Source organism: Chelmon rostratus, chromosome 7, assembly GCF_017976325.1.
Source record: "Chelmon rostratus isolate fCheRos1 chromosome 7, fCheRos1.pri, whole genome shotgun sequence".
Taxonomy (NCBI): Eukaryota; Metazoa; Chordata; class Actinopteri; order Chaetodontiformes; family Chaetodontidae; genus Chelmon; species Chelmon rostratus.
The window spans coordinates 25,158,088-25,178,514 of NC_055664.1; the positions used below are offsets into that span (position 1 = coordinate 25,158,088).

The window sequence follows — 20,427 nt, forward strand, 5'->3', positions numbered from 1 at the left end:
TTTTTTTGCCAGTGACTTAAGTCAAACAACACATATTGCTGGTGTATCATTGCTGGTGTATTTTTTCTTTTCTTATTTTCAACAAGATTGAAATTGTGGACAAAGAACAAAACAAAAAAAGCATTTTGCTAAAAATAATATACCAAAATTGGAGCAATTCTAGTGCAGTCCTGCTGAACCTTGAATGAACTTTTGGAATAATTGAAAAGTCAAAAACATTGTCAGGGCAGGAAATAAACATGTTCTGCTGCTAGTTGTGGTGAATATGTTGATGAACGTTTTCTGGAAATACGAGCAGCTAACCAGATAGAAATGTTAAGGTGGTTAATCACACATGACAAACCAGTAAATCCAATATTGCAATTAAAAAAAAAAACAACTTAAGGCTTCGGCTTCAGTGAATTGCAAAATTGTCTGCCAGTCAATGGCCTGATATAACCAGAGATAAAGGAATAGATACCTCATAAAGGATATTGCAATATCTGCTGGTTAACAAGCAGCAAATTGTCTCATGGTATACATATATCAGCCAATTCTAAAACTTCTGAAGGCTTTACAAGTTCATGAGCAGAGTTGTCATATAGCTGCCAAAGTTAAACTTAACCAGAGTTTTGTTGAGGTTAGTGTTAATTTCCTACCCTGCATTTATTACGTGTACATCTGGAAACCCTTAACGTCTTTTGTCATAAATGACCTTATGGATTGAGGTCGTGCAGAATCTTAGCACCAGAGAACCAAGGCACCTGTTCTAAAAACAATATGAGGTCTTCATAAATTACAGTAGGAAAATTGATGTTTGAAGCCTAAATAATAAGCCAAACTAATGAGACTGACAAAATAATAAAAACAAGTCACAACAACACTCAAAACACGAGGGAGTCCATGTACAGTAGCTGGCATTCTGATGTGAATGGCCAGTAAATCTCATCAGTTCAACACCAGTCAGACACAGCGCTGACAAACGTGATGCTGTCTGGATATTTTGTCCATGAGGGAAAATGAAGAAGATGAAGAGCTCAGTCTGGCTCTCTGCTCTTGTCTTTGTAGAGATGCAGCTCCTCCATCTTCTCCTGTAAGAAGGATACGGGCATGGAGCAGCCTCGGGTTCTCTGTGGCAGCGTGTTGATCTGAAAACAGAAGAGAGAAATTCATCATCAAGACAATTCTTCTCAAACTCAGAAACAGCATTCTGGAAAAACCATTTCAGTTTTTAGAGGGAGAGCTTAAATTAAGCTATAAAGGGTTGGTTCATCAAAAATAACATTTAGTAATAAAAGAAACTTGCACTGGCTCTGAACACTGGTGGTTAAGAGCCGTGTTTTTAGTCACTCGACAGATTTAGACTGTCATACTGATATTTCAGTATGAGGTCGTGAGCAACTGTGAAGAATAGATTGCATAAAAAGGCAGAATTGCACCTTGCAGGGTCTCACCTTTCTCTCTGGGGATGCATGTACACGAGAGTTGTGGTGGTTTCCCCTCTTGTCCCGTTTCTCAGGCGTCCACACTCCAGGATCTGTCTGAGTGGAGCGGTCCGACAGCGCTGAATCCCCGCTGTTATTTTTTCTAACAGAGGTGCCCTTGTTCTGTTCTGTCTCATTACTTTGGGGAAAAACAAAAGCCTCCTCCTCTGAACCTGACAAGAGAATATGAATCAGTTTACTGGGTTCAAGGTCGTGTTATAGGCATGGTGTTTTAGGTGTTACTGGTATTTTTCGTGTATGATGGAGAAAGGACGTACTCCAGCTGTTGCCCTTGGTTCTTGAGTCGGGGGCAGGGGTGCACGGGCAGGACCCAGTTGTGTTTTTGTGCTTCTTCAAACACTCCATTCCCACCAGATCTCTGCAGTGTCTGTGACAGTTGATCCCACAGTCTGAGAGACAGAAAAAATGCTAAGATTTTAAAAGAAGCACGGCTACAAAAAGGATCAGTTCACTCAAATTACAAAAGGTTCTGGCAAATTACTCTTTGATGACGGATGAAACTACATGGATTGTGATCTTACCTTTGCAGTGGTAGCCCTGCTTGATGACTCCCCACAGCTACAAGAAGACAGACACCATACATGTGATATTGCAGTCTGATTGGCCATTTACATGAAACCAAAAGTGGATACAATGGATACTCACAAAGCCTCCACAAGTATAACAAAACGTTGGCCGTTTGTACGTGGTTTCATGGAAGTTATGCACGTCATTGAAGTTGTAGCCCAGTTTGGCACATACAGACATTCCCCTCATGAAGTAAGAGGTGATTTCTTCACGGCTGATTTGTCCCTCCCTGGGCACAAAATTTTCCAAAGTGCAACACAATGGTGAGTAAGTGGGTTGAGGTTTTTGTAAACGATTCAACGGCTCATGTTTTTTCATGTTTTCTCTGTTTTGCAGCCACAACACCGTGAGAGGCCTTTGTGCATGTTGCAGCTTCCTCACCTGTCAGTTTCATGCGTGCAGAAGGAAAAGGGGAAGTTGGCTGCAATTTTCTCAAAGTCCTCCAGTGAAATGTAACCATCCTGGTTCTGGTCGTAATTTTTCATTATGGACTGCAGGGGGCAACAGAGCAATCAGACATTCAGTTGCACTTGCCAAGGAGCAGTTGGTTAGTTCTGCTTTAGCCTGTCATGTAATAAGGAAGTGAAAGACGGGGGTCTGCTGCAGAGTCACATACTCACATCCACCATCTGTTTAACGTGTTTAGATATGGTGTCAGGGTCGAGCCTGGGGGTGACCCCTGAACCCCACTCTGCCACTACAGGTGGTTTAACTGGAGCTACAGGCTGTGGACCAACAGAATCAGTGATGAGACACGAAGGACTGCACATATGAGAAACAGGAAAAAAAAAAGAGCACACCCACCACATAACACGCTTCCCTAACGTACGGCGCTTTGATGTGGCTGATTTTGATGTGTTCCAGCACTGAGTCTGTGCTTTTGTTTTGAAGTAGATGTTACACCCACAGAGAGTATACAAATGTCCGTCCTCTTGTGAAAAGAGGTTATAACAAGAGTGAGCCTGATTGTGTTAGATAGAGCTCAACTTCAAAGAGGAGTATGTCGCTCTACTGACCTGGATCTTGGGGTTCTTGGGTTCCTTGGTGTATGAAAGCTCATATATCTCATCCTCAGTGTAATATAAATCTAGAGAGAGCTGAAGCATTAAAAGAACATAACTTAAGATGTTCTTCCTGGAATATTTTTATCTGAATTCTTATAAATCATCTCCCAGTTTCTGTCTCGTACCGTGAGCAGATGCAGAAGGTCTTTGTTGGCCTCGAAAGGCGGCGTGCAGCTGTGAATGGCCAGTAGGTCATTGATATTGCTGTACAGGTGCTGCAGCTTGCTAAGGTTGATCTTGTCCTCATTGATGTAGTCCGGCAGGGCCTCGTTCAGAGAGATCAGATCCTTCAGGTGGACGCCCAGGATGGGCACCTTGAAGCCGCTGCACTCGTTGTAAACCCGCCGGTAGATGATGTAGTTGCTGCGTGAGGAGAGCAGCTCTGTCATCTCACTCAGGGCCTCAAAGAGGATACAGATCAAGAAAGTAATGATAAATGAGCCTGTCATATGCCAAATTTAAGTGATCAAATAAGAATTTGGTCCAAAAAATATTCTTAACCATATGTTCAATTATTTCTTTTTGGGTGTGAATAGTAGTAGAGTTACTTTTTGTCCAATGCAGCAGAACAAATAGACAACTAAAGACTGAATTGATATAAGGATAAGACAAAGAAACCTGTGTTGTCCCCTAAAAGAAAACAAGAAGTGAAAATGTGACCTACACTGAAGAATTCTCCAATTTGCTGTTACACCCAAACACGTAACTCCTCTCTCTTATAAAACAAGCTATACTGATTCTGGAACCTGCACACATACTGTGTTAGTTTCATAGTTAAGGCTGAAAGTAAATAGAAGTAAAAATCACCAAATCTCACCAAACTATATATTTTGACTGACAGTGAACGTAGAAGTATTAAAAAACAGAAAAGTCTGCATAAAAATATGACATATATAAGTCAAGAAATGTCAAAGTTTAAGAAGGAGAATGATTCAAGACAGAAAAGTTGAATCATTGTAGCTTTTTGGTGAGGTGGTCTGACTAATCTGTACTATTTAAGATACCTTAGTGATGTCAGGAGGCAGCAGGTTAGAGGTGTCTTTGAGGCGGGAGATTGAGCTGTGACAGAGGCCTCCAGTCACTGCCATTAGAGTGTTAAAGTTTTGCAGAACTCGAAGTTTCTATAGAGGACAAAGCAGAGCAATGGAACGCCGGGTGTCAAACAGCACATAAAGTCATTTTCCCCAAAACAAAACCAAGCAACCAAAACAAGAACATTTCCTGGCAGCCAAACAAAAATCCCTCTGAGCCTGTGAGCTAGTTTCTGTTGTGTTTGATCCCTCTGCCAGTTTACCTGAGCCACATGAATGAACTTAGTGAAGACCTGGGCTCTCTGCTGGGCTGTGTGTCTGCTGAGGATCATCAGCTGGACCCACTGGGAGACTCCGTTACACATCATGACCGACCGCTCCAGAGCCGGATTGTCCCTCACCGAGCCTCGCACCACGTAGCTGCGGTAGTCCAGGAACTGGCCAATCAGATAGCAGCAATCAGGCCGGAAACAACGTGAGTTTATCACTGTTTTCACTCAGGTGTACAAGAAGGGTAGAAATCTGTCACCAAATTCAAACCAGCCAGTTTCACCATTTCAGATACTTGTATTAGCCACTGCTGATTGCGAGACTGGTCATATTTTGTAGTGCTAAATGCTTTTCTACTGAAAGAGAAAACAACTTTACAACATCCAGAAGGACCATGTTATGTGACTTCTCAATGAAAGGAAAGATGTGGTACCACTTTGCAATAAGACATTCTTTATAAAGGGTTTGGAAATGTAGATATTGGTACAGATGCTCTGCTGTTCGTCATATATCTTGCACTAGCCAAAGGGATTTCTTACCATCTCCAAAAAAAAAAAAAAAAACCCTTAAAGGTTTTTACTGATACCAAACATATTTTAAAAGGCTGCAGTCTATGGAAGGTGGGGCCTTTAAACTCTGTCATCAGCATTGCTGATACACCTGAAGTCTCCTTCATACTCTCAGTCTGTTGTTTCATTTAGGTAGATAGATAGATAGATAGATAGATAGATAGATAGATAGATAGATAGATAGATAGATAGATAGATAGATAGATACTTTCTTAATCTCCAAAGAGAAATTTACATTTACAGCTGTCTCTGTATTGCATCAAACCCAAAGATATACAAATGTGTCCGTGCATTTGATTGTTTAGCCTCCTTTCAAATTTACTTAAAAATAGTAAAATTTGGGAGTTTGGGAGCAGCAACATCTTTGCAAGTCATGGCCACCATATGATGACTCATTAAGTTAGAACAGCAAATAGTGAGAAGCTGTTCACTGAACTTACTGAAACATTACAGAAGTTCTTGAACTCCAGGTAGCTGAGGTGCTCAGCCATCTCATCTGGCTCCATGTGGTCGAAGATCAAAGACACCTTCCTCTTCTTCACAGAGGGCGAGGGTGCCTGGAATATGTTCACATGAGGGCTTCTAGGAAAAGAAAGCCAGTTTTTCTATTTATAGAAAAACTCTATTTTCTATTTATAGAAAAACATGATTGAGTTGTGGCCTAATAGGCAAACTACAATTCCTCCATGATGGTGAAGCAAGTCAAACGTGGCTCACAAGCAGGAGGTGTCAATGAGCTGCGAGTGTGTCTCCTCTCCATCTGACCGGACCAGTGCCCACAGGTCCCCCATGGTCTGCTCAAGGAGGGGGTCTGCCTCGAATACTGCTGGGAACTGGCTGATCCACTGCCTTGCACACAGCAGGACAGAAAATATGTTTACTACCCGCAAATAGAGCAGGATAACCAGTTCTGTCACAGCCTGTCATACAACACGCTCACGTGCCTGGTGTCCTTACTCACCTGATAAGGTGGCAGATCTGTGTCCGTCTCAGTCCTCTTTTGTCTGACGGACAATCCTTATAAGTAAGAGAAAAAGTCAAGGATCTAAACACACAGTGCAAGTGTTATGGTACAACATTATACTTAATGCCAGCACGGATATGTACGTCAAATCTGCTGTGCCGACAAGGAGTGCAAAACAAAGCCATGCCTGTTTCCTGATCTGATTAATGAACATGGACATGTGATTGGGAGCAGTGCACCAGCGGGACCAGAGCACTGCACAGAGTGACAGTGGAGGATATAGTGCAAGAAGTTTCTGGGCGAACATCTGAGATGGTACAACCCAGCTGTGCATCATCAGGGTCATGTGGACCAGCTGGGACCCTCTGGGGCTGGAAAGCTTCCCCTCTGAATCTGCAACCAAAACACAGCAGCACGTTGCACACAAGGAGGATTAATGTGGCTAAAAACAACAACAAAAACTGTTGGCTGCACGGTGGTCCGTTCAGTTCTACTGAGAGGGTTTCTGATTTTCAGACTGGTTTTCTCCAGGTGTTCAATCTTTTTTTCTGTCTGTGACTGTACATTATATACATTATATTGTAATGGAACATAAACAGTCAGTGTCTCTCACTGGGTTGTTTAAGGTCAATACCAGCTTTTGAACCTTTTCAGACTCACATATAGAAAAAAATATATATTTAATGACACATGTGCTTGCGTGATCTGCTATAGCAAGAAGATTGTAACACAACTGATACCCAATGCTATTAGAAGTCCATCAAACCGGTTGTTTTTTTTAAATTCATACAGTACATGAGGTTTTGATATACATGAATTATTTGTATTACTTTCCCCCTAGTGATCTCTGCATGCTCAGATATTTTTGGGATTATTTGTTTCCTTTTGTTTGTATTAGTTTATAAAACTACTCAACAGCAGTGTCTCTTGTTCTGTTTTAAAACTGTTTGATTATCCAGATTAAGGCATCCCTTTTGGATAGGCATGTTGAATTTTTCAAATGTCACTCTTCAATCTTTGAGCACCAGAAAAGAAATGTAGTTCACCTCCATTACTGTGGTGGTAGTAGAACTCACAACAGTGGACATCTCAAAACCTCTGCAAATTAAACATAAACTATCTGTGTTCCAGTTGCCACTAGGGGTATCCAGATATGTTTTTGTGATTTGGATGAACTGACCAGTGGAGAGAGTGAGACCAGCGCAAGAGAGGCAGAGGGGAGAGAGATTTGTATAGTTTAACATTGCATGGGAATAGCTAGTTGGCCTCTGCAACCCAACAGAACAAAGCTTGATTGTATGACACTGCCCTTTGTCTCCCCCACTCCCTCCCTGTCACTTTCTCTCACCCTGGATTCCCTCCTAACTCTCCCTCATCCCTCATTTATATAACCTTTGTAATACAGAGTAAAGACACATGACGAACTTCAAGAACACATGCAAACATGCAGGGAGGGAGACTGACCGAAGCAGTTCAGGCAACGCTGTATAAGCTCATCCAGGCTGGCAGCACTGGCGCTGGGAGCAGAGGGGCTCTGCAGGGCCCGACTGATGTCCTGAGGACTGGGACATGTATTCCTCCTCCGCTGGACCAGCTTGGGCTTCCTGAGAGAGAGAGACAGAGAGAGAGAGAATAAGTAGCTTAGAAATAAGTAGAGCAGAGTGTGGTGAGGTAGTGCAGGTCAACATCTGAGGAAATGCAGCTCCCCACATCTGATAAGCTTGCTACAGCTCTGCAGCTGTCTAAACCATCACGCACTGGCAGGACACGTGAAAACAACTACACAGTGTTCTGTGTTTCTCCACCTGAAGCTGCCTGGCAGACAGACAGTCCAGATAATGTTCATTATTTGTCAAATAGGTCACAGACTTGCATTTGTACTGACATTGTGTGTGCAGTCTCACAGGTTTAGATGGTGCTGACCCTCTCAGGACCAGGAGATGGAAGAACTGGCCCTGCTACAGACAGGTGTGCAGTATTTTTACTTGATCTGTGCTTTCAAACGCTTTTTTGTTGAGAGTTAGGAGAGTTTTTATGAATATTTCTATTGTCGCAAATGTCAACAATCATCCTCTTTGAAATATGCAACCCCTACCTTTGTTGTTTCAAACTCTTTTAATGCAACGCCATGAAGAGGAGACCAACATGCTATAAGATAATGACGTACATATAATTATAATGACTGCTGTAATTTCTTGTATAAGTTTTAAAAAACATAGCAACACACTGTGTTCATTAGGTCGTTTTAAATTGCAGATTTTGAAAGCTACAACATTTCTTGGCCAATGCCTTTGCAGTATTAATGCATTCCTTGGACCAGTAGACTGAGTACACACTGAAAATCTGAGAGACAGACTGAAAAAGTACAACAATACATTTGCATGAGGTCAGTACTATAATATGTCCCACATCTACAACAATACTGATTTGCAATGGTAATTCTTCAGCATTTCCTCAGAAAACAGGTTCCTCTTAGCACCTGTATGTATTCACAAAAGTGCAATACAGTTTGTGGCATGCACTGTAACTAAAGGTCCTATTTACTGCAATGTCATCTACAGTATGGAGGGCAATAGGAGACAAAGGTCTGCTGCACGAAGCAAATGTATGGCAGCTAGCAACATGTTTGTGGCTTTTTAAAATCTCGCTAATTAACATTCACTTGAATGCTGCATACATACAGTGTTAACAAAGCATATAACCACACAGCGGCCACATGCTGAAGCTGGAATGATGTTGAAGTCTGGTCAGAAGTGCAAAAGTACTTTCAACCAATGAAAGTACAAAACCGCTTTCTTTTTTTGAGAGTTACTCTTTAAGGGCTTTTCAAATGCCCTTAAAGAGATAAATGAGACTCCATTCCCATGATGTGATTAATGCTTCCTCTTCAGATCAGGGGCTCAGTTTAGCAATGACTAACTGTATTTCCCAATAACCAGTAAGTAGGCTTTTCATAAACTGGTATCTTTGCTTTACTTTTGCATAGGAGTTTGAGTAAAGGTTTTGATCCACAATTCTCCTGCTTAATTTGAAATAAAACCAGTTTCCACAAATGTCTGTAGAAACAGTGTGCACCATATAACAGTGTGCACCATATAACAGTGTACACCATGTAACAGTGTGACGCGGTGTCTCTATGCTGCCGCTTATATCATGACATTACTAGGAAACATTTAGAATTCAGAGAACTGGCGACAAGTTCCCTGAATGGCCAGATCTGCATCCCCTTCTCTTAACCTGTGCTCGTGTGTGGCTCATTTCCCCAGCCCACTCACAGTCTCAGCACACACACACACAAACACGCACAGACACACACGCACATCCACACACACACACACACACACACACATTTGTACTTCTATCCTTGTGAGGACCCTCACTGACATAATGCATTCCCGAGCACCTCACCCTAACCTTAAACCTAACCTCAAATTGGTTCTCACAGAGATAGCTGCACAAGTACACCCACACACACACAATGACTAACTCAACACATGCATCCACACACGGCAGTCACAGAAAAACGCAGGGTTTGCTTTATGTGCAACAATGAATAGACACTCATGGATGCACAGCTTCATACAGGCGTACAGGGTGAGATTCACTGATCTATTTATACCACAAGCTGCTCTCCTGCCTGTACGTGCTGTTTCGTCCATCCGTCACAGTTATCACAGCACACATTTTTCCCTCAGCCGTGCCTGGATTCAGAAACCCTGATGGGAGGATGTCAGTGACGACGGCATCTCTCTGCATCGTGGTAGTCCAGCTCCAGGCGGCTGGTTTGGAAACTTGCCGGGCAACAAGAGCCCACCTTTCCTCCTCCTCCTCTTCGCCTCATTACACCGGCTGGCTACTGAATTTAAAACACTAACACTAAACAGCACAGCATGTACCACCCGAAGCTATACTGTGGTCAGGGTAGGTAAAAACCTCACAACACATTGAGACCTTAGAGGGAGAAGCAAAACACAAAGCACACAATCAAGCTGCCTGGGTTCATTGTTTCTTGACCTCAGCCTCCTATTACACTTCTACAATACTGCCCAGTGAAGACAAGTTGAAGTTAAGATAAGTTGAAGAATAACACGCATCTCTCTATCCTCAGGACCTCAGTTTGCCGTATGCATTGTAAATCCCTCTGACGTAATGTAATTTGTCATTTTGGGCTATATAAATAATACTGACTTCTGTTTAGAAAATTAACCAACGTCTTATGCCCTGAAACCCATTTCACAAATGGCAGAAATGGCATTTTTACCAAGCTTAAAACAGGGTTGTACACTTAACCTTTTATCATCTGACTCTGCTTTGACATTTAGCAGTTTCCAAGCAAATTCAAATTAACATTTTATAGCTCTTCAGGAGAAAACTCAAGTATATTATTATGTGTTCATTCCTTTTTGTTTGTTTTGTGTGACCACAAGTCCAAGCCCCCAAAGTATTTAGTGTTTTACAGTGATGAATAGTATAAAGGGTGTGCTTTGCATTTTTGTTTTATGAACAACCTTTTAATGAATTTTTTGTGCCATGTGAAATGTATACCTGAATATCTTAATGCATGTGGTCTACACGTTTATTAACGAATGAACTAAATAAATGAAACATTTAAACGATTAATTAATTCGTGCACATTTGGACGACTGATTTTCTGACTGCTGGTGGATGCTCTTCTTATCTCAGTACCCTTTACAACCCGTCATCTCTCTCTTTTTGACTCAGAGTGAATCCAGCTCTCGTCTGTCAAAGCAGACGCACACATGAGAGGACAAGCTCGCTACTACAAACAGAAGTGCTGATGGGGAAATGTTATTGATGTCATGACGTCTGTCAGGGAATTTCCCCGCAATTGCTGAGCAGGTAACACATAGCACAGCACTCAGTGATCTCTTTTCGGTGTCTGGCCGGCTTAAGAAGAACAGAGGGCTGTTGGTAAATACAGTCAGTGTGTGGACTCCCATGCAAATCTGAACACAGTTGGAGTTACTGTTTGGGCATTTGCATTCACCTTTTCCCAAGAGTCAGATATCCAGCTTGGGTAAACACAATAATTAGCCCTCTATATTTAACAGCGCATCCATGGAAACACACGACTGCTGAAACTTGACAGCGAAAAAGGAAATCCCCGTGTGCATGACAATGAGGAAAAATCCCTACAAAAAATGGTAGTCTTGTTTTTTTTTAATATTAATGAGCTTGGGTCTGGTTCCATCATATCACTGATTTTATTTTGGGAAGACCTCTCACACCTCCTTTTCCTCAGTGACTACTCCTTCACCCACTTTTTCCTCATCCTTCGTCTTTGCCCCATTCAAGCCATTCAGGAAACTGCTTCTCCTTTTTTTTCTTTGGAAATCCCCCTCTCACTCCCTTTCCCATCCGTGTCAGGACTCCTGGCTACAGATCCAGTCCCACACCCCCCCCCCTTTCTCTCTCTCTCGCTCTCACACTGGCAGGGGGATATGCAAATTCCTCTCTTTCTTTCCTTAATTGATTAATTGAAGCAAGGGCCCTTTGAAGGCCTTGTTTGTGAGCTGCTCTTTTCCTCTCGCTCTCCCCTCTCACAACCTGCGTTCTTGTTCCCTCTGCATCAAGAGGATACATCTACTGCAACGAGCCATTCACCCATTTGGTCCGACAATAAAGTCACTGTACCAACCGTTGTACGTACTGTAACATCAGAAAAATTGCAGCAGATATTCATAAAGCTCTTCGGCAGTTTTGTGAGGAAGAAGAAGAGTAAACTGGGACTGCAGCCATGACTCTGTTAAACAATGAAGTCATACCTGTACAACTACACACACCTTCAGTGCCTGGGCGTACTCTCTTTCTTTTGTTCTTGCTCTCTATTTCTCTCTCTCTCACACACACACTTACATAATTCTTCTACAAAGACTTAAGTCTGATTTTTCGTGGTTTCACAGTTTTTTCAGTCATTTGTGAATCCTTGCATCTATCATTCCTAACACTAAACACCACTAACAGCAGGTAGCATTACAGTATGCCTCACTGTTGTCTTTGAAGTGTCTTTATTAGCATAAACCAGCATTCTTTTACAACAAAAACAAGGATGCTACATTATTGGGCCTATACCCTACAGTATATGTCCCAGAAATTCAAAAATGCTGCAATGTGCTTCAATAGGCTCATTTTTCATGAGTAACTCAAGTTCACAAAATGAAACTGAAGTAATTCTAGATATGCCATACAAAGCTATTGATATTCACTATACGTACTTGTACAGGATAACTACAGATACAGAAATACAAGTGTTAATCAACCCTGTTCTCATCAGCATCATTCCTTCTGCCCTCTCTTGCAAAAGAGAGGACAAAACCTTTTTGTATGCCTGATCCATCACTTTGCTACATCGACTCACACAATTACAAAATGTTCTGTGTCACTCTTTCTTCACCTGTCTTTCAAAAGGTCGTCAAGGAATGGAAATAGGTGCTCAGTGCAGTATGTCCCAATACAGAGTTCATACATTTTTAAAATGTCTTAATAGAAAACTGCAATCTAATTTGCAGTAGTTTTGGGTTATGTTATGAATGTAAATTTAACAGTTTTTATGAGATGTAAACATAGAATGTAATTACAAGGAGTTTTTGTGGTGGTTGAGTTTGAAAGAGAAAACACTTAATGAATTTTGAAAGATGTGGTCAGTGAATTTATTCTGTATCAGAGCAATGAAACGTGATGCACAGTTCAGTCCACACCGACTTCTGTTGTGCTGACTGTGTGAAGAGTTTTGAAAAAACAAACTCAGTATTGAGAAATGATACCTATTGCAATTCCGAGTACTGGTTTACGATAATCTCACCACTGAGGGGGACAAACAGTAAAGTGGCCACTCCAACAGTCTACCTTAAACTCAGGTAGTTAAATCACTTATGACACAGGTCTGACTACCTTAACATTCAACACACAACCCTTTCATTCCAGGCAATCTGATAAGAGCTGTGGTCACAACTACTGCAGCAAAAAAGTACCAATGAAAAAAGAAACAGGCTACTAAATGTGGAGTTTCTCAGCAGTATCTTAGATCAAATGCAAAAAAACATCACTGAACTGACATGTAAATTGAGATTAGCTGGACAGAAGAGAAAAGCAGAACACATTTCCATGGAAAGATGAACAGGCAGCACTCAACAGGCACGCACAACTGTTGAATGTCAGAGCTTGCTTGTGTGCAGTACACACAAATAATTTGAGATGTTGATACTCTTCGCTGATATGCAGGTCAAACACATTAGACTGTGCGTGAGTGTGTATGTGTGATTCGCGTCTGCAGCCTTGCCTTTAACACAAAGCTCTCTCTCGCCGTCTCTCCACTGCACTGTCTACATTCAAATAGAGGGCAGAAAACATACACACCGAGCAGAAAATAAAACTAAATGCCCTCATTTCTCTTCAGCTTGTTGAAAGCCTTTGCACAAACCACATTGCATCTCATAACCTCAAAGTTCACACATTGCCGCTACACACAAAACACTTGCTGCTGACACATACTTAGACTTACACTTGCATTAGAAACTGAGCTGCAAGTGGGTCTGAGTGCACCAGGCTCTGGTTTTTGATGCACCCTCTTCTTTTCCCTTCTCTTTTAAATTACCTCTTGGTCTTGTTCATTGCAGAGCTCTTCTCCTCAGCTGCACTCCTCCTCCACTGGCGATCCGCACGGGCATCTGAACGTGTCCCTACAGCTCCATGGTTGACCCTGCTCCTCCTCCTTCTCCTCCTCTGTGTCCTCTATGTGTTTATGTGTGCCCAGGACAGCGAGAGCGGGCACAGGATGGAGAGCTGCTGGGGGTGAGGGCTGCCCACCTACCAGCCTACCACGCCTAAGCCCTGCTTATCAAACCACTCTCTGTGTGTCAGTCAACCTCCCTCTCTCTCTGCTCTCTGAAGATATCTATAAACCACAAATCATCAACAAAACAGACTTTGTGCTCCCTCCACCTGCAACAAAGCAGAAACGTTAAAGACAAAAAGCCTCAAACAAGCGTCAACGTAGAGTGCAAGAGCTAACAAAAGTCATTCACTTGTCCCCTCTACATAAACAAGTCAGCATCTTAAATGGAGGAACTGGCTCTGACAGATAGGGGAACTCACATCAGTTTCTGTATGTGTGTGTGTGTGTGTGTGTGTGTGTGTGTGTGTGCAAGCACAAGGGGGAGGGGGGAGGAGAGAGAGAGAGAGAGAGAGAGAGAGAGAAATAGTGAACACAAATGCTGTACCCATAGAGGAAGGAGGAGGAGAGTTAGAGTGAGATAGTGATGAGCAATCATCTGAGCACCATCAGTGTACTCCAGGAAGCTACATCTGCGGTTCTTTTTTCAGAGCATCAACACAGAAAAAAATAGGCCACACCTAAGTGTCACTTTTTGATGCAGTTTTCTGGAGTATCGCCTAAACTTGGCAAAGGAATCAGTTCCTGAAAATAAATCATTAGATGTCTGATAATCTCCCATCTAGATTTGTTTATCCAGGGTCTGAAGTGTCCCCAAAATCAAGTCTATCACCCTGATTTCTACCTTTTTAACTCCCTCTGTCATTTCTCAGGGTGGCACGTGATTACACAGGGAGGTAGTGTTTGTGCTTGTGAATGTGGCTGTGCAGCTGGACAGGGAGACTCAAAGGCATCCTTGTTTTAACACACCAAGAGGAAGAGGCGACCAAACAGGGGACATTAATGTCCCTAAGTCTGCAGAGGTGGCCTCTTTGCTGCAGGAAGCTGACTGGCTGGCAGAGAGAGTGGGCGATATGGCATTCAAAAGCAGGGAAAGATGCACAGAGCAGGAATCAGAAAGGAGATCACTGAAGAACTTAAACAGGGTACATGGAAATGTCACAGAAGAAAAAAAGTATTTAATGGTCTTTCCTGGTAATTTTGTAATCTTACTGTAATCTTAAGCAACAGTTCTTTAAAAGAGGAAGAGTTGCAATCAACTCAGCTGGTAAATCTGAAGACACAACACAAGCTGAAAAAATTTTAAAAAAGCCAGTCGACCTCATTTATATTTTAATCCAACACTATTTTGCCATAGTGAATCCTATATTTAGTTTGTTTTGTGACTAACATGTTTAATATGTGAAATAAGTGCATTTTATTTTAAGGCTTTTATTTTGTTATTGCCTGTAAAAACGGAAGCCTTTAAGGGGACGTATTGACGTACATTGACGGTAACGAAAAGTAAAAGGAACGGTAACTTACGGGACTCGTAGGTTTTCTTTTAAAGTAAGACGACATTTGAGAGTTGAAAGTTTAACTAGCGTACATCGTGTATTTGTAAAGATTTTGACTTATTTTGCGATATGATAAGTTCCTTAACTTTTGTCGTTGTTAGCAAAGTAACGTCAACTAGCGTAACGTTAGCGTTACGTTACGGTCTTGTGTAGATATCATTTAGGGCAAATTTTCTCCTTTTCTTTCAATTAAGTTTCAAGGAACCAGCTCAATAACAGTCAGTACTTACCAGTGCTCGATGCTACCGTGACTGTTTATAAAGCTTCATCATTTCACAGAGTCCATTGGAGAGATTTCAGTTTCAGATTCTCTGTACACTGTCGCCACCCTCAGGCGCGGCGCCGCAACTGCACATAAATTGAGGCAGATTCATGAGTTGGCAAAAAAAAAAAAAAAAAAAAAAAAAAAACGGGAACAGCAGGTCTTCTCTGAATCAGGACTCATACTCCCAGAATTCATGTTAATTCTGCTTCAGTGACGTAGCACCTCCTCCTCCGTCTCCTATCAATTTTCCCCGCTGGACGCAGTTGTATCCCGGCGAGCAGCGTCCCAAAACATCTTAACAGGCTGTCAGCTGCTGTTGCAGTGGGAGATGGGCGAGAAGGGGAGCATGCTGAAGGATGCCAGATGGAGGTTAAGGAGGTAAGGATGTGTGTGTTTGTGTGTGTGTGCACACTGTCTGAGGGCTGGCCGCCGCTTCTGATTGAGTGTATGATGCGCTTTTTCCGCTCAGACTTCCAGCTCTTCTGTGTGGTGCATCCTTGCTGCCTGATGTGACCAAGAGGGGTGTGCCACTGACACCCATGCATATCCACTGTTTCCTACAGGAATGCATCAGGCTTTCCAGACAGAGCTGTTTATCCTGTGAGAGAATAGCATTTTTGGCCTTTGACTTTGTAGTCTGCAAACATGTTTTTCTGGCACATTGTTTATTCACACTCTTTTGGCATCAGAGTATTCTGTTTCAAGTCTATTGGCCATTTTGTGTCAAGGTATATCTATTCAGAGCTAAAAGAGGACTAAGGGGATTTTATTCAGGCTGTAAGGAGACTAACAGAGAAGCTGGATGGACACCATTTAATACTCAAATTAAATTGGATGTTTCAGTGAAGGCTGAAAGATAATGATAATGATTATTTAATTAATTATTTGTTTGGTTTCTAAAAAAAAAAAGTACTAAAAATGCCCATCATAATTTATTGTACCCGAGGTGGTTCAAGTTACTTGTTATATCAACAATCCAATGCTCAAAGATATTCAGTTTACAATGACATGAAACAGAGAACAGTGGCAACTCCACTACATTTGAGAAAACTTTTTTTTGACATTTTTGCTCAATAAATGATGTATACAAGTAATCACCCCACCCACCTAAAAATAAAAGAAAATGAAGGAAGAAACAATCACACTGCTGACAGTGAATAAACATAAAATAAAAAGAGGCCACACAGGAATGTTTGAGGGCTGTCGACAGTTATATTTCCACAGCTAAGATGTTTTGAAATAATATTCTAGTAATTAATTGCTGTTCTTTGATAAGACCTTTGCTATTGTAACACTGAAGCATCAAATCTGAAAATTCATGGGCAAGTGTGAAAGTGCACAGAGCTAATTAAATGCCTGACATAATGTCTGTGCAAAGTGTCTCATTTTGTGGTTGCTTAGACTGGAAGAAAGCACTGAATGTGCCAAGCCGTAGGCTGAGCTCTGCTTTGATCCAACAGATTTTTAGTTCCTGCAGGAAATTAGTCAGTTTTTAAGTTAACTTTACCTGATCAGCTAGGGAAGAGCATGAATTATAGCATTTAGAACTGTCTGTTGTAGAAAGAGGAAACAAAATGAATGATGATTGTAAACTAAGCTGAAATTATTATTCGTTTAATTCATTATAATCAAGTAGAAATAACAACAAACAGCAGATTTCATTTTCAGTTTAACTTTTAGGTGCTAAATTAAGCAAAAAAAAATTGCCAAACATTGAGTTGTCAAGTTGTCAAGTCAAGTGAGTTTAAAGTGGGCCTGAGTTGGGAAAAAATGGCAATTTCCATGTGCTGACCAATCAGAATTTTAGAGTTTAATAATCTGATGATTGCCACTGTCAATCAAATCTGATTAAACCACACCCACACAATCTCGATCAAGCAGGCTATCTGACAGTTTTTTAACTAAGAATGTTGCTTTTTTTGGTTTAGTTTTCAGGAATTTGTACACTTAAATTTTCCAAATCAAGTTTATTTTAATCAGTAATGATCACAAAAAATAAATCCAGTTGCAAAAGCAGTATTGAGACTCACATATTACCACTGTTCAGATCCCCCATCATGCATCTCTGCTCCATCTGTCCAGCATCACTCCTGCAGACACCGTCACCAGTTCTTATTTAAATGCCGCACAACCGAGAAGATATAACATTAAACTGACCTCATCAGCTGACTGTATCAGGTGACACAGGTGTCTGGATTTTCCACATAGCTCCAGTTAGGTGCAGAGCAGCTAATGCAGTGTTAATGCACTCATTCACCTACTTGTGACTGGGTTTTATACAGTGCAGCTGACTTCTTCACTTTGAAGAGTTGCGGTGTGTGTGCAACTGTACTTACTGCACTCTCCCCAAAGGCTAGTCCTCACCCCCCTTTCCTTTTATAGCCTTAGACATGTGGAAGGAGGGGAGGGATGTGTGTGTGTGTGTGTGTTGGAGGGAGGGAGCCTGTGTGAAGGAGTGGCCCACTTCTACAAACATGGCGGCATGGTGGGATGGGAGCCGTGTAAATGTGCTACAAGGTGCCTACCCCTCCCTCCCCCACCTACCATCCCTCCCTCCCTCCCTCATCTGCGGTTGGGGGGATGCAAGGCGAGAGGGGAGAGGAGTAGGGAGAGCCTCGCCTCCTGTCACTCTCTCTCACAACACCGTGAGAGCCACAGGACTCATGCTGTCCTCCAGCACACCCACACACACCAGCACTGAGAGCAAGAGACACTGAGAGTGAGAGAGGGAAAGGGGTGTAGCAACAAGGAAGGAGAGAGGTGCAACCTGGAGAGGGAGAGGGAGGGACGCAGCAAAGGAGATAAAAAATCCAATTCCTGAAGAGAGAAAACAGACGGATTTTCTCTTTTCTCCCGAGGAGCTGCGAATAACCCTCGGCGAAGGATGGCAGAAGGGGGAGAGGGAGAGGAGGAGATTCAGTTCCTGCGAACGGTGAGTCCTGCTTACTTTCCTTTTCGGGAAGGCTAACCTGCACTGGCTGCTGGAGGGGAGTTTGGGAGGTTTGGGGCTGGAGAAGGAGATGAAGAGTTATGAGAAGTGAAATGAGAGAGAAGAGAAGCAATTAATTTATACTCTGTGATCTTTCAGAAACAACTTCAGTGCTCCTTCAGTGGCCACTGGCTTCACAGTCCCTTCACTTTTATCACTTTTGCTTCCCTGGCATTGAATATTTAAGTCATATCCGTAGTTGCAGTTCTCAGAGCCAAGGCCCGCTTCTGTATATAGTTGACTATTTTTGCGGTGCCCTGAATGTGCCATGACCTGCTTATTAGTTGCTCTCTTTAAACTTGGTAATTGATTTCTTTAATCTCTTGTGATTGCAGAAAACTTGGGGTTGTTAACCTACATTACGCGATCATATTTCGATCTTTTCAGAATGCACTGCTCATTGTCTTGCCTAATCTCTTTTATATTACTTCCAGAATGTTCTGGGCTTAAGAATAGACGGGGTAACGGTGTATGCGTGCATATGTGAATGTGAGCGCAGATAGATAGACAAGAGCTGGTGCATCTGTTAGCATCGTTATCTATTTATATCTGAGGAAAGTAGAGCCTGTCAATGTGGGGTGAGGAGGCAAAGCAGCAAGCTACCCAGAGCCTGCAGGGGACAGCTGGCCAAAGGCTGCATGTCTTCCTTGGAGAAGCCAACACACAGTCACAGTGTAGAGATATCTACTTTACAGTCTGAAACTCAGGGGGGGATGACCCTGAAAATGACCTAAAACAGCTGAGTTTCCAAAGCCAAAGAGAGACAAACAGATGATCATGCAGAGTCTGAGATAAATAGTGTGTTAAATTAGTCTGAATCCGTTTGGAGCTGTCTCCAAGCACCTAAACGGAAAACCCACCACCTTTTCAACCTCAAAATGGTCATTAGAGTGAAAAAATGTTGAGAAACCCTCCATTATTGATACCAGTAATCACCTGGTAGATCATGATTCAAGATTCAAGATACTTTATTGTCATTGAGCATGACATGTCAATGAAATTTGCATTCATGAGTTCAAGATCAAGTGTTTCCATTTAGAACTGGATGATTTGTTTGAAATCAACATCAACAGAATATATTTCAGATATGAAATCAGTATCTTTGTATAAATAGGACTTTATATAATAGGACAATTCTTCACCCATATAAAACAGAAACTTTGATTACTAGTTGTGTTGATTTTTAATGACATTTTGCTTGAAATCGTTAGTTAAGACAAAAAATGTATTTTATTGATGTTAACGATGATTAAATTCCAGTCAAAGTCAAACATTAATCCTGAATTAATGCCAGGCTAAAAAAACCCTAAAACTGGAGACTCATCCCTGCTCACGTAGTTGGCCTTTGAGACGAGCATCAACGAACATCCACACTGAAATGTATTTTGTTTAAGTGGAGCTCTACTTTACAGCCACTGTTGCTGCAATGTTTACCTAGCTGGCACTTGAATCTTGTTAGGTGTGAAATAATAGTTCAAGTAGAAAAGAGCCCACATATCGACATGCAGAAAGACCACCGGCAGAGTATATTGATGGATTCCTGTCAGGCTCGTGCAGTCAGCTCACAATATCCACAAGACGGCATTACAGAGCAACACAGCTGTTGCCACTGTTACAAAACTATAAACAGGGTTTTTTTCCTCCCTTCAAGAACTGGCAAATGAATCGTTGAGACACAAGCTGAACACTTTGAATTCCTTCAGTGGGTTTGTCCTCTGGTTCAAGAGGCTCGGTTAGAATGAAACTATTAGACACCAACACTTCAAAAGGAAAAACAATGCAGCTCTATGTGAATTATTAATGCCTCATATGCTTCAGTGGGTTTATCTTTGACACTAACACTGTCGGGGTCAGGGGTGCCATCCCCGCTGGGGATACAGGGCTAAAAATGTAAGTGCTTGTGGTGCTTTGGATTAAAGCATTCACCAAATGGTCTGTGTTATCAGTCTTTTAATTAGAGGCCAGTGATGGGAGG

The 20,427-nt window shown here is 41.9% G+C and overlaps 2 protein-coding genes across 2 annotated transcripts in view; one reads left to right on the forward strand and one right to left on the reverse strand.

Moving 5' to 3' along the window:
* Positions 1-39: 39 nt before the first annotated feature.
* On the reverse strand, positions 40-14,052 carry rasgrp4 (RAS guanyl releasing protein 4). Its single transcript, XM_041939924.1, has 17 exons — positions 13,565-14,052; positions 7,414-7,553; positions 6,231-6,342; positions 5,947-6,009; positions 5,703-5,834; positions 5,426-5,567; positions 4,410-4,583; positions 4,120-4,236; positions 3,241-3,516; positions 3,068-3,148; positions 2,672-2,776; positions 2,433-2,542; positions 2,130-2,280; positions 2,006-2,042; positions 1,742-1,873; positions 1,434-1,636; positions 40-1,127 (listed from the first exon to the last, which is right to left on the reverse strand). Exons 1-17 carry the CDS (start codon positions 13,579-13,581, stop codon positions 1,017-1,019), a joined length of 2,103 nt encoding a protein of 700 aa, XP_041795858.1. The 5' UTR covers positions 13,582-14,052; the 3' UTR covers positions 40-1,016.
* Positions 14,053-18,334: 4,282 nt separating this feature from the next.
* ryr1b (ryanodine receptor 1b (skeletal)) overlaps positions 18,335-20,427 on the forward strand; it is a 69,387-nt gene continuing 67,294 nt past the window's right edge. The window contains exon 1 of the mRNA XM_041940466.1: positions 18,335-18,395. Within this exon, the coding sequence (XP_041796400.1) occupies positions 18,348-18,395 (48 nt within the window). The 5' untranslated portion in view covers positions 18,335-18,347. The remainder of the gene's footprint in view (positions 18,396-20,427) is intronic.